Raw genomic sequence first — 13,904 nt, 5'->3', positions numbered from 1 at the left:
ATGTTGACTCCAATGCTTCCCACAGTTGTGTCAAGTTGGCTGGATGTCCTTTGGGTGGTGGACCCTTGTTGACAAACGGGAAGCTGTTGAGTGTAAAAAACCCAGCAGCGTTGCAGTTCTTAATACATAAACCGGTGGGCCTGGCACCTACTACCATACCCCGTTCATAGGCCCTCAAATCTTGTCTTGCTTTTTCACTCTCTCTGAATGGCACACATACACAATCCATGTCTCAATTGTCTCAAGGCTTAAAAATCCTTCTTTAACCTGCCTCCTCCCCTTCAGTGGATTTAACAGGTGACATCAATAAGGGATCATAGCTTTCACCTGCTTTCTGTCGTTACAGGGGACCCTTCCTGGTGGCCCTGGGTCGATCCTGGCACCCAGAGGAGTTCAACTGTCACTACTGCCACACATCGCTGGCAGACTGCAGCTTTGTGGAGGAGCAGAACGCAGTGTACTGTGAGAACTGCTACGGAGAGTTCTTTGCCCCCACCTGTGCCCGCTGCAACACCAAGATCATGGGGGTAAGATGACGGACCCAAACGCAGACAAGTACAACACACACGAAGTCACTTTGTGCGTAGCATACACCCACACAATAACTTTTTGTGCCTGCGTTCTTTTTGGTGTGCAGGAGGTGATGCATGCTCTGCGGCAGACATGGCACACCACCTGCTTTGTGTGTGCTGCCTGTGGCAAGGCCTTTGGAAATAGCCTCTTCCACATGGAGGACGGGGAGCCCTACTGCGAGAAAGGTACTTTAGATCAATGGAATAGCATGGCACATAATGAAACGCCTCAAGTGTTGAATGTTTCCTTCAGAGCCCAAACTAGCTCCTGTATGTTTGTCATAATGTCCTCTTCTGCAACTGAACAGCATTTGAATTATACACATAGAGACAATTATTTAAAAACAATTACGCATGTAACTTTGCTACCGTTTGCACTCTGCTAGTGTTTTCACACTCTATGCTTTCTCTTCCAGACTACGTTTCACTCTTCAGCACCAAGTGCCATGGCTGTGACTTCCCAGTAGAAGCGGGAGACAAGTTCATTGAAGCACTGGGTCATACTTGGCACGACACCTGCTTTGTCTGTGCGGTAAGAATGGCTACAGCGCTGTACAATAACCCATGTCCCTGCTGTATAAAACGGTTATTACTCTTGGACTGTGCCAAAAAAATATTGGTTTGTGAGATTCACAATTGTGTCCGTCTCCCACAGGTGTGTAATTTGAACCTGGAGGGCCAGCCCTTCTACTCCAAGAAGGACAAGCCACTGTGCAAGAAGCACGCTCACGCCATCAACGTGTAGATGCTCCATCTGCAGTTTTATAGGGTGGTGGGCAGGTGCTTACGTAGCTATGCCCAAGCCTTGGCAAAGAGCCCAGTAGAGGGCATTGATGCCAGTCAAAATGATGAAAAAGCTGAAGATGATAGCAGCAAGATTGACTGTTCAGCAAACCGATCAATCAGGCGTGACAAAATTAAGTATTTTCATCGATACTGAAATTCAAGACAAACTGCCTAAAATGCTGTAACCCCCCCCAAACATGTGTTACGTTTGTATTTATTAATATCACTTACAAATGAATTATATTGTATGTCAGAGAATTCTGATGTAAATCCTTTGCTACTCCACTCAGATCCTGGAGGGCCTCAATCCAGTGAGGCTGGAGCAAAAGCCTTAGCAGCCTACAGACACATGCAGACTGAGTGGAGTAGCAGGGCAACAAGATGCCTTATTTCACAGGAACACTGTGTGCTTTGTTTTGAATGTAAAAACCCAACTAGCTTGCAGTGAATGTCATAAGATCGTTTTAGTATCACAAACAGTAGATTTAACATGATGATGCCTCACGCCGACCAACAGAGCACAGAGCGTGAACCGATACAGTGCACTGTAGCATGACACATGCAGGCCTACGAACACTGTTTGATTTCACAAAGGTATTATTAAAGTGGCAGTTTAGTAAGAGATATTTATTGCATCTTTGGCAAAGTGTTATTTATTTACATAGAATAAAACGGAAGTATAACATCCATGGATGTTTATATTGCTGATAAAACAAAACCGTTATATTTGGGCTTTTGCTGAATTATTTAGTTTTTTTATGCATGCAGTTGCATCATACAGAGGTTTATAGTATCATATGAAGAACCTGTCACTCACTCTTTCATCCTGGATTTATTTATTTATGATATACAAAGATGGTGCTCTGTTACATTATGATACAGTAATACTATACCAACTTTGGGGATCCAGGTAGAAGATGAGACGAATCTTTGGATATATTTGAACACTTTATGGAGGTAGGGAAGTCAGGTTTTTGGAATGTGTCTCATAAACGGGATTTGCTCCTGACTGGAAATCAAGGAACCACTCTGTGTCTTTTGTAGTATGTAATGGGAATTTTGGGGAGGTGCACAGATTGGTGGACAAGAGCCAGAAAGATATGTCACAGTGGGCCGCCGGACTATTGTGTCTCTGAATTGCGCTTAAGGGAGACGAGCTCTGGCCTGGGGTCTTACAGATACGTTTTACACAACAGATGTCTATGCATGGTGATATGCCATACACCTGTATGAAGCGCTTCATTTAAACAAGAATATATAGGAAATGTCTGTCAAGGTCAAAATAAATAAAAAATACAGCCAAACACAATCATTTCTCTCTCACTAGCACACACACCTTAAAGGTCAGTTGAGACAGTGTGCTTGTGTACAGACTTTATACTTTCAGAGTTTATTTTATACATCTTTGTGTATGTTCTGTATTTGTGTAAGTGTGTGTGCATGCATGAGTTTGTACATGATTGTCAGTGCATGTCTACTGAGGCAACACTGGTATTAGTTATGTATCTGTGCCACTAGAGTAGCAAAGCATACTGTGATTTTGCATAACACTGAGTACTTTTGATATGCATACTGTATGTGTGTAGATCAACTGGTAAGAAAAGCACAGTCCGTGCCAGGTCAGAATAAACCTTACACGGTACCATTGGAGGGAAATGAAGACGGGCTTGAATTGTTGCTAAATAGTTGTTTACTGAAAGTTCAGCGTATTGAAACTAGTTGTATAGTTTCCAACCACTAGAGTGCAACAGAGTGTTGACACCATTCTGCTACTTGGCATGCCTCAGACACTAGTCACTACATAGTACACTCACTGTATGTTCCCTCTGTCCCCACTCCAGCAAACACTACAAAGCCATTTGTCACCCCTGTGGACTTCGTATCCAACAGTTCAATGTCAAACTTTTTTCCAGGCCCCATGTATCAACCAGCCATGTCATTACACTAACTCCATCATCAGAAATTGTGGACAGCATAGGGAAAACAATTGTTAGGGTTATTTAGATGGTTCCCCTTTAAAAAAAAAGACTATTGCGTCAACATGATGATAGAAATGCTGTGCATCCCATTGAGGCTAGTCTTAGCCAATCAAATGTAGTGTATTTTGTGTTACCTGGTATCTGAAGGACCATGTCAGCAGCCCAAAATGTCAATATCGCTGGTTCCAATGCTCACACGTGTCCTCTAGTCAACATTGGCAATAATAACACTATGAAAGAATAGTTAAGGACATAATTAAGGGGGACACAGTTTTATAGAATTTCACAGTCCATTCCCAAGTGACTATAACTTCTCTCTGCCGTCAGGCATTCATTCCATTTAGGTAAGAGGTCTCTGGTGCATCTCTGTCCTCTGTAACGAGAGACTTAAGTAGCCTTCATCGTTCTCTTCACTCTTGACACGTCCCTCCCTCCTGGCTAGTTCTCACTAAACATATGGCACACAGGTTACTTTGCAATGAGACTGTATTAAGACCATCCTTTTCAATTTCAGGCTGCTGAGTGGTCTTTTAGATGTTGGTTCACACATGATTTCTGTTTGTACTGCTGTTTAGTAAACACTGGTGAGGCTGCAAGGTTTATATCCAATGTGCAAAAGGGATTGCTTCTTCTTCCATGTTCTGTGTTTTGATCGGGGAAAGTGATTTTTTTTTCCTCAAGTAGTATTTTTGTTTTAGAATAGATGATATATACATGGCATGAGATAACAACCGCACTCTTAAATCGGATCGTTGATTTACTCGTGTTTTTGAAGCAGCAACTGAAATATGGCTTTGATCTTTGAGTAGTTGTAGGGCGTCAATGTTTTTTTTCTTTGGCATGGACTGCGTTGGAGGAATGGAGTTGTTGTCATTGTTCTGTTGTACATTTATTAATAACACCTGAATTAGTGGTTCATCTCTTGCTGCATTTGTACTTGGAACCCTATCGTCTATATAGACGATGTCTTTTTTTATGTGGAACGTTGATGTGTTTGGATTGTAACCCCATATTTCAAATGACTCACCCTGCCTGGACTACCATAACACGAACTATACTTAGAAATAGGAACATTTTTTATGCATTGCTTTATTTAGTGAAATGCATCTGACTGCTATCAGAACAGAGTTACATGGAGAAAGGATATACCTTGACGATTGAAGAATTTAACAGGAGTCTAACGGTGTGTGTGTGTGTGTGTGTGTGTGTGTGTGTGTGTATCTATCTTGGGAAGGAAATGTGCTTGATTTCGTCTCTCTTGAGAACTTCCTGGATTGGGCAATGTTTGAAGGGCCTTAATTTATGCATGCTGTAGCCTATTAAATACCATGACCTTAATTTATATTGTTCAGCAAAGACTACGAATCACCATTATGTTTTTGTTTTACAACCACAAGTATGCCTGTATTACCAGAGTCAATGTTGAGAGGCTGCTGGTATCTCTAGGGGGTCGTTCCACAAAATGGGTGCCTCTTGCATCCGTTTGATATTTAAGTAGAACTTGTGCAACAATATTACATTTTAAAAGCCTGTTATATTAAATGAAGTGCCCTTTTAATACCGAGCATTTGGAGAATCCAATAAATATTTTTTTTTATGTGAATAAAGGCTACCTAAAGTGCCAAAATTCAGCATTTTGTGTGTGCCAAAGTGCCAAAATTCAGCCCCTCCGTCAACCGTGTCACTTCTAGGAAGATTTCAACCCACTTACTCAAAACATTTCTCCAAGTGTCACCATCAATGTCCTAGTTATTTTAGTTGCTTTTACAAAGTAATTTGAAGATGATTTATTTCACATGATTATTGATTCATTTACTCCTGTCCCTCATTTTGGTGATCCCTGTTATGTGAACTGAACTTTTGTTTTAATATGGTGAAACTTTTAAATTTCTTTTAAACTATTTTTTTTTAAGGAAAGTTTGAACATTAATTGTCAAATCATAGTTTAAAAGCAGGTGATATGGTTTGACTATTTTTGGCCATTTTCTGATGTTTTGTGGTGGGAAACTGAGCGGGTCGAACATAACACGTCAACACTGTTACCCATAGATAGCTAAATCATTTCTAGCCTGTATTTTTTTTTCATGAAGCTGATATTCACTTGCCACTCCCTGATGCACAGAAGCATCCATTCCCCTTGTCACAAGGGGATTTATGGTTGATTTAAGAAGAAATCATCAACCCCGTTACTTTATTTTGATTCGATTTATTTGGCACTTTAATAGGCCCTTTCTATAGTCATTTTTGTTATTTAAAAAACCTCTTGAGATGAGAACATGTTTTTTATGAATTTGAACATGTGCGCTTGACAATGTTAAATTACACTTCTCAAAAGGCACTGAATTGGTGGAATGACCCTAGGATGGTTTGAATCTTTGAAATGTGTCAATAAACATTTTATTTCACAACATTGTCTTTCACCTTAATGTATTATTCCACTTCCTTCTCACCCTTATTCTTCCACTTCCTTCTCACCTTTATTCTTCATATCCTATCCTCCTCTTCATCTATCTCCTCCACCTTTTTATTCTCCATATCATCTCTCCTTTATCCATGTTTTTCAATCCCTCTTATGTCCACCTCTTTCTCAATTTTCACCAGCTTCTCCAGCTTCTCTCTATATACCTCTCAAGCTCCTCATCTCCTCTCCTCGCTTCTTCCCCGACTTTTTACTCTCCACGCTCTTCTATTTGTGAGTAGACTATTGTATGCATGTGTCAAACAAATACGAATATACTGTAGTAGATTAGGGCAATGAAAAATAATAGGTATGTCCATTTACACCAGGGGGCGTCACTGAGGTAATTGGAACATACTTGAATTCTCCATAGAAATACTCCTACCGCAACTCGGTCCCCCTCAAATGGTTGTGCATTCGCTGCAGTGATTGAAAAATGTTGGTCTGTCTACGTGTTTCATCAAATGACATAGGCAGAGGCAAAAAAAGCAGAGCGAGTAGAGCAGGGCCGACGTTAAACTGCATGTTTGGGAAATGTACACCACATTTTTGCAACTTCAAGACGAAATAGAAAGATACAGAGGAGTGCTCGCCCGGAACCAAAAGGATTGCCACATCTGCTGAAGAAAAAGGTGAGGTGGAATGAAATCTAACCAGGCTCAGTCATACTCCTGTTAATTCTGCCCTCGCTTTGGCTGTTGTCTTGGAAAAAGTTTTGTTTTTGCGTCTAGAAAATAAACCTAAAAAACACAAATTAGCCACTGGCTTCATTTTGGAAGTGTATTACGTTTATATTTTATTAACTAGTTAGCTAAACATTTTAGCTTCGGTTTAAATACAACCACTTGTTTCCGAGAGTTTGTTTTGAAAGCGAAAACTACCTCGCTAGATTGTTAGCGCTAGCTAATTTTAGCGTAGCCACTTGCTAGTTAGCGAGCTAGCTAAGTATCGAGATATATTTGTTTGGCTAGCTTACTCGTTTGCAAGTACTTCTACTAGCAAACCTGACACTGAACTTTGATATTGACCGAATGGGTTAGTATATAGTTAGCCAAGGTATTATTTGCTAGTTGCTAAGTTTAAATTGTTTTACAAATCAATTCACTCATTACGCAATGAAAGTTGTTAGCTAGTGGGTTGCTAGTTAGCTAGCACAGAGCGGTATCATGTAACTAACGTTAAGTGTCGCTTCCAGAGACATTGTAACATATTTTACCGAGTGATTGAGTGCGATGAGGTTTGGAATCATTTGTATCAAATTAGATGACAAGATAACGTTTTTCACTTTCCCTCTGAAAAGTAAGTTCTAAATCATATCTTTGCATTGTACTACTTGAAAGCTTATTAGGCTAGCCTAGAGTTAATTTATTATACATAGTTAACTAGCTAAGTTAACGTTAGTAGTTCACGGATTACAACTGTACATTGGCTCATGGTAGGCCTCCTTGTAATGTAAGTGTGTTTTGTAACAAGTGTTTAGGACAACGTACTGATAACAAGGATTAAGTTAATTAAACAAATCACCCAAATAAGCATTCATCCTGCTCTTTAATTAGACTTCACGTCAGCTCTCACGTTTCTGCCAATAACCACACACACAGTTTGAATAAAGGGGTGTCTGGGGGGCTACCATGAAGGTTAATGGATTTTTATTCCATGTTGACTATCATTGCACATCGTAAATTGGTCAATCATCGTCGTGTGATATAGTCCACACTGATGGTGTGAAAGTATTGGAGGCAGTGAGACACTTTAAAATCTGGCAATACACACACAAACACCCATACACACACTACGTCAGTAGCAAGAGGTCTGGGTTTTTTTTACAGGGAAAACTCCCCAGTGTCTCGTCTCATGGTGTCGGTTGCATACGAATGGGCCATTTTTGGCCATGCTTTTCTCGCCTGAAAAAAGCTGGTTTTAATTTGGGCCTGGAGTGAGAGGATGATGCGTTGTGCTCCCCACCTTCCAATGCTGAAGGCAACTCTGGAGTGAATGGGCTCTGGAAAATAGGGAGGTCAAAAACCAGATGGAAGCCCTGACTGTGAAACTGTTCACTTTAAGCGGCATGGGGTATAAGCGTATTTCTAAAGGTGGAGGGGAAATTATTGCGTCTGAAGTCTAACATTATACATATGCCAGACATCTTTACCTTCTGTGGGTACTGGGATACTCCATAAAACATGCCAATATTGGGGGAGTGAGACTAGGCCAGGAAGAATGGCTAACAAACTAAGCGTGAGGATTTCTTCAGCTATTAAAACTAATCAAGCACATGACAAATTGTCCCTATTTAAACGTAGCTGAATGTCTTCATAGTTCATATAGACCTATGCCTAGTCTCTCTAGCAATGATTGTGTACACAGTATCTTGATCAGTGGGCTAACACAGTGATTATAGCAGGAGTCTAGCCCTGCTCGGGAGCTGAGTGTGATTAATTAGCCAGAGCTCTGTAACTGCCTGAAGTCTGGAGAGAACATAATGGAGGGTTAGACAGAAATGTGGATGGGGTTCAGTAAATTGTGCATAATTCAGATATGATTTATGCACACGTGATGCACAGATCAGAGGACTGCTCATTGTCAGGATGTTGCTAGCTGGAATTATCTCCTTTTATAATGGAATGATTATCACTCATGATGGGCCATTTGTTTTATCTCCCATGCCTCTGCTTGACGGCTGCCACTGCAGTTGAACTTTTAAGTAGGCTTAGTCTACATGTTGGAAATCAGATGTTTTTTAATGTACTTTCATTAAATAGGCTAACCTACATTGTTTCCCTAAAGTCCATGCTTAGTGTGTTGTAGGTGGTGTGGGTAATATTGATACTTATTTCCTAGAATTGAAGTTGTTTCAGTACTGAAGTCTGTAACGTAAACCAGAACTTGCCTCAAGTGTTCTGAGTGCGGTGAAAGAGAGAAGCAAAACATTCTCAAGCACTTTTAAATGTACAATGCTTGTTTTTCTAACATCCCTTTAAGTTTAAGAGCGTCTTTCCCCTGCCTTGCTTCTGTTGTCCTGCATCCGTCTTTCTCCTCTGAAAGCATTTCCAATCTCATAGGCAGTGAGGGATCAGATTGCTCAGGGAGTCTCCAAGGCTCTCAGGCGAGGTGGTGGAGATAAAGTGAGGGGGTAGCACACGGATCAAGTTTCACATCCCAATGGGTTCCTCTGTCTGCTGTGCCTCCCTGAGTCAACCCCCACTCCTACACCCCCCCCCAAGCCTGGAGACAGGGTGGCTGAGCTGTGGAAGAAAACTTACTAGCCCTTTCCCAACAATGCAGAGTTAAAAAGTAGGAACATTTTTTTTAATGTAACGGCAGCACGAGGTAATTGAGGTAATATGTACATGCAGGTGGGGGTCAAAAGTGACTAGGCAATCAGGATAGAGCAGTGGTCACCAACCTTTTCTGAGTCAAGATAACTGAGTCAAAATGCGAGCTGAGATCTACCGCTCAGATCCACCTCCGACTCCAACTTAGAAGAGCAGATAAAGACTAACTCTAACCTGTCACCGTTAGACTGTACACAGAGAACTGTTTCAGACAGCTGTGGAGGTTTAGGGGTGCTCTGCTACCACAGGCTGTATAAACCTGCACCAATTCCCGCTGGCTTTTGGAAATACTGCTTAATGCGGGGCATTTCATACTCTTGACATTTTATCCATTTTCATTCTGTACACTTTTACTTGCAACTTAAAGATAGTATAACAATTAACATGTTGCCTGTAAAGGAATAGCCTATTTGTTTTTCCAGTATACAGTATACAGTATGCGGGTGACCATTTTAGTCTTCAAATGTTTACATCTTCAATGCGCTTGTTGAAGAGGGATTTTCTTGGAACACCTAGACGTGCAAATGTTTTTCATTCATTTTGATTCAAACAGCCTTTCGTTGACCTGCCTATTTCAGACTGAAACCACCTGCTTGCTGTATGTTTGACAACACCCCTATTCTATACAGTTGCTGGATGACTGGTCTTGATGTTTACATTCAGGCTGCAGTTGTCCTTTTTAATGGTATTGATCTTTCTTTTAAATACACAAAGCCACCGGAGTGACAATTTTAGAAGAGCTAATATGAATAGGGCAAGGGACAGATTGTTCTGATGGTTATTTAAAGGTTTTTGTCTTTTAATGGAGAAAGTGGACATGGTCAGTTTGTTTACTTAGTTTTATTTGGGGGAAATCCCTTCCCTTTTTGTGAACCAAGAAAATATGATTATTTTGGGCCTTGGGATTTATAAAAACATGCATTGTGTGATGGAGGCTGATCAGCATCTGAAATAATGTGTGGAAGGCAGCTAAAAGGATGGCGTTCCTGGAGAATTCAAATACTGGAGGATTCAGTAAACCGAGGATGGGTAAGAAGATTTTTAGTGTCTTTTGTCTTTGTAAAAACAGTTGATATACCTCAGTAATATGCCTAAGGTCTGTCATATGATGCAATGTTGCAGGGCTCTATGCTGACCTTTCTTTACCAGGACTACATGTGCGCCCAAGTTGAAAAATGTAGGAGCACAATGAAAAATATTTGAGATAATACAATTAGAATCCTACATTTTGATAGGATCACTAGTACTCCTAAATCAAAATTCCAGCTCGCACAGCAAACTGTAGGGCCCTGTGTCAAGATTTGAATGTTATTTGCACATTACTCGTTGGTTAAATGCAGCAGTAGGTGTTCTTTTTGTCCAGGTGGGAAAGGGCAGTGTTGAGTGCAGTAGAGATTGCGTTATCTGTGGAGCTGTTGGGGGTGGTATGTGAATTGGAATGGGTCTGGGATGATGGTGTTGTGAGCCATCGCCAGCCTTTTAAAGCATTTCATGGCTAAGGTGCTATGTGGCGATAGTCATTTAGACAGGTTACCTTGGCGTTCTTGGGCACATGGACTATGCCCAATGTCAGTGAAGACACTTGCCAGCTGGTCAGCGCATGCTCTGAGTACGCATCCTGCGGCCTTGTAAGACCTTTTTAACAGGTTGACAATCACATCGGCTACGGTGAGCGTGATCACACAGTCGTCCTGGAACAGCTGGTTCTCTCATGCATAGTTCAGTGTTGCATGCCTCGAAGCGAGCGTAGAAGGCATTTGGCTCATCTGGTAGGCTTGCATCACTGGGCAGCTCTCTGCTGGGGTTCCCTTTTGTAATCATTGTTCGTTTGTAAGCCCAGCCACATCCGACGAGGTCTGAGCCGGTGTAGTAGGATTCGATCTTAGTTCTGTATTGAAGCTTTGCCTGTTTGGTGATTTGTCAAAGGGCGTAGGGGGATTTCATATGAACTTCTGATTAGTGAAAAAAAGAAGTGGCAGCTCTAGCCTTTAGTTCAGTGCAGATGTTTCATGTAATCCATAGGTTTGGAATATGTGCATATGGCCATTGTGGGGACAACGTCATCAATGCACATATTAGTAAAGCTGGTGACTGACGTAATCTCTTCAATGCCATGGGATGAGTCCATGAACATATTCCAGTCTGTGCTAGCGAAACAGTCCTGTAGCTTAGCATCTGCTTCATCACACCACTTCCATATTGAGCGTGTGCGTCACTGGTACTTCCTGTTCAGAGTTTTTGCTTGTAAGCGAAAATCAGGAGGATATAGTTATGGTCAGATTTGCCAAATGGAGCTTGTGTGTGGAGTAACGGTGATCTACAGTTTATGTTTTTGCCTCTAGCTGCACAGGTGACGTGCTGGTAGAAATGAGGTAAGACGGATTTTAGTTTTCCTGCATTAAAATCACTGGCCCCTAGGAGCGCCGCCTCTGAGAATTTTCTTGTTTGCTTATGGTCCTTTACAGCTCGTTGAGTGCGGTCTTAGTGCCAGCATCGGTTTGTGATGGTAAAGAGACAGCTATGAAAAATATAGAAACTGTAGACCATACTATTTACTAAGAGTTTATCATAAGGTATTCTATCTCAACCTTGAGACTTCTTTAATATTAGAGATTGTGCACCAGCTGTTGCTAAGAGACACCCCCCGAGCTTTCCTGACACTACCGTCTTGCTGATGAACAGAGAAACCAGCTAGATTTATATTTCCCTTGTCCTTGTGTAGCTACGTCTCTGTGAAACACAGGATATTACAGTTCTTCAGATCACTTTTATATGATAGTCTCGAACGGAGCCCGTCCAGTTTATTTTCCAGTGATTGCACTTTCGCTGTTAAAATGGAGAGTAGAGGCGTTTATTCACTCACCAACATGGTCTCGTCAGGTGTCCAGCATGCCGGCCTCTTTAACACTGCCACTTCCTCCCGGTGTCGCGGATTTGGGCCTGGTCCAGGATGAGTATTATGTCCTTCACCTATATGTCCTTCAACAGTAGAAATCCTCATCCAAATCGAGGTTAGTGATCGCAGTTTTGATGTCTAGAAGCTCTTTTTCGGTCATAGGAAACTGTCTGAAAGATTATGTACAAAAAAATTACTGTTAAGGCGGCTGCTATTCCAACTTCGTTTTAAAACTATTTAACCATTAACTTAAGTGTTTAAAACCTTTAATGAAGCAGATCTTACCTTCAAAGTAGCCCAACCAAAATATGACCATAGAAATGTTGAGGGAATATTTTATTAATACTTAATATGAAATTAACTTTATTTTATTGTTAAGCATTCAAAGGTGTAATCCTAGTCATATTTGTATCCCATGTTAGTTGATGCATCTTTAAATCTCCCCTCCTTTCTAAGGGATATTTTTAATCTCTGCTCTGTCACATGAAACCAAAGTGCGGTGCACTTTTGAGAACGCATTTAGGAACATTCCTGTGTAGCCCAAAGCCATGTGCGCATTGTTGACCTTATGATATGAAGAAATACATCTTTATCAACATTTTAAGCTGAACGGTCTGATCTGTTGCATCAGTGTCATTGCTTTTTAAAATGTTTTAATGTGCAGTGGTTGTATGAATTTTGGATCTATCATCCTAGATTTGCCTCAGTCTGTTTTGAACCATATAATAATCAAATGTATTTATATAGCCCTTCTTACATCAGCTGATATATCAAAGTGCTGTACAGAAACCCAGCCTAAAACCCCAAACAGCAAGCAATGCAGGTGTAGAAGCACGGTGACTAGGAAAAACTCCCTAGAGAGGAACCAGGCTATGAGGGGTGGCCAGTCCTCTTCTGGCTGTGCCGGGTGGAGTTTATAACAGAACATGGCCAAGATTATCAAATGTTTTTAAATGACCTGCATGGTCAAATAATAGTAATCCCAGTGAACAGGTCAGGGTTTCATAGCCGCAGGCAGAACAGTTGAAACTGGAGCAGCAGCACGGCCAGGTGGACTGGGGACAAGAAGGAGTCAGGTAGTCCTGAGGCATGGTCCTAGGGCTCAGGTCCTCAGAGAGAGAGAAAGAAAGAAAGAGAGAGAATTGGAGAGAGCATACTTAAATTCACACAGGACACCGGATAAGACAGGAGATATACTCCAGATATAACAGACTGACCCTAGCCCCCCGACACACAAACTACTGCAGCATAAATACTGGAGGCTGAGACAGGAGGGGGTCAGGAGACAAACAGGCAGGATATAACCCCACCCACTTGCCAAAGCACAGCCCCCACACCACTAGAGGGATATCTTCATATTATACAGATTTTTAGCCTCCCAGGGATGATGGGACGCCCTTAATTTCGAACCCTGGAGGGAATTAATTTCTGAAAACCCTGGTTCTAATTGTAGTGTTACAATATTTTATAGGGTGCCAAGGGTGGCCAACCATCCTCCAGGAACAGTGTTGTATTTTGAAACTGGCTCGAATATGCAGAGAAGGTAATAGGCAGTTTAGCCTAGATTTCGGTTTGATTCTCTAAGGTTAAAAAAAATATGAATTTTATTTTGTAAAGTGGTTCCTTGCATCATACAACAGTGGGAAAAATAGCATTACATTTAATTTTATTTTTTGGGGGGGGTAAGTGATTTAAGCCTTTTGGACAAGTTAATTTGAAAAAATCTACTACTTGTCTGAAAGATAAGTGGCTAAAGAAGTTAGTCAAGCCCTGATTTTTATCCTGCTTCAAGCTCACAAAGTGGTGGTTGCAAACTGATGGCCTTCCCACCGTTGACTAAGCACTGGAATGGCGAATGGGAGGTGCGCTTTAATTCTG

The 13,904-nt window shown here is 41.3% G+C and overlaps 2 protein-coding genes across 6 annotated transcripts in view; both read left to right on the top strand.

Annotated features, from left to right (window-relative positions):
* Nucleotides 1-5,747, top strand: part of LOC112260745 (LIM domain-binding protein 3) — a 71,885-nt gene extending 66,138 nt beyond the window's left edge. Inside the window, exons 15-18 of the mRNA XM_042328177.1 lie at nucleotides 347-527; nucleotides 638-758; nucleotides 989-1,104; nucleotides 1,228-5,747. Of these exons, the coding sequence (XP_042184111.1) occupies nucleotides 347-527; nucleotides 638-758; nucleotides 989-1,104; nucleotides 1,228-1,317 (508 nt within the window). The 3' untranslated portion in view covers nucleotides 1,318-5,747. The remainder of the gene's footprint in view (nucleotides 1-346; nucleotides 528-637; nucleotides 759-988; nucleotides 1,105-1,227) is intronic.
* Nucleotides 5,748-6,176: 429 nt separating this feature from the next.
* LOC112253704 (bone morphogenetic protein receptor type-1A) overlaps nucleotides 6,177-13,904 on the top strand; it is a 61,967-nt gene continuing 54,239 nt past the window's right edge. For 3 of the 5 annotated variants that reach the window (XM_024425694.2, XM_024425685.2, XM_024425662.2), the window contains exon 1: nucleotides 6,177-6,427. The gene's annotated coding sequence lies outside the window, so the exon portion shown is untranslated. Of the gene's footprint in view, nucleotides 6,428-6,506; nucleotides 7,095-9,976; nucleotides 10,160-13,904 lie in introns of those variants that run through there. The other 2 variants (XM_024425670.2, XM_024425679.2) reach the window with 2 other exon arrangements.

Source organism: Oncorhynchus tshawytscha, linkage group LG01 (assembly GCF_018296145.1).
Source record: "Oncorhynchus tshawytscha isolate Ot180627B linkage group LG01, Otsh_v2.0, whole genome shotgun sequence".
NCBI classification, from domain to species: Eukaryota; Metazoa; Chordata; class Actinopteri; order Salmoniformes; family Salmonidae; genus Oncorhynchus; species Oncorhynchus tshawytscha.
This window is presented reverse-complemented; position numbering and strand designations above follow the sequence as displayed.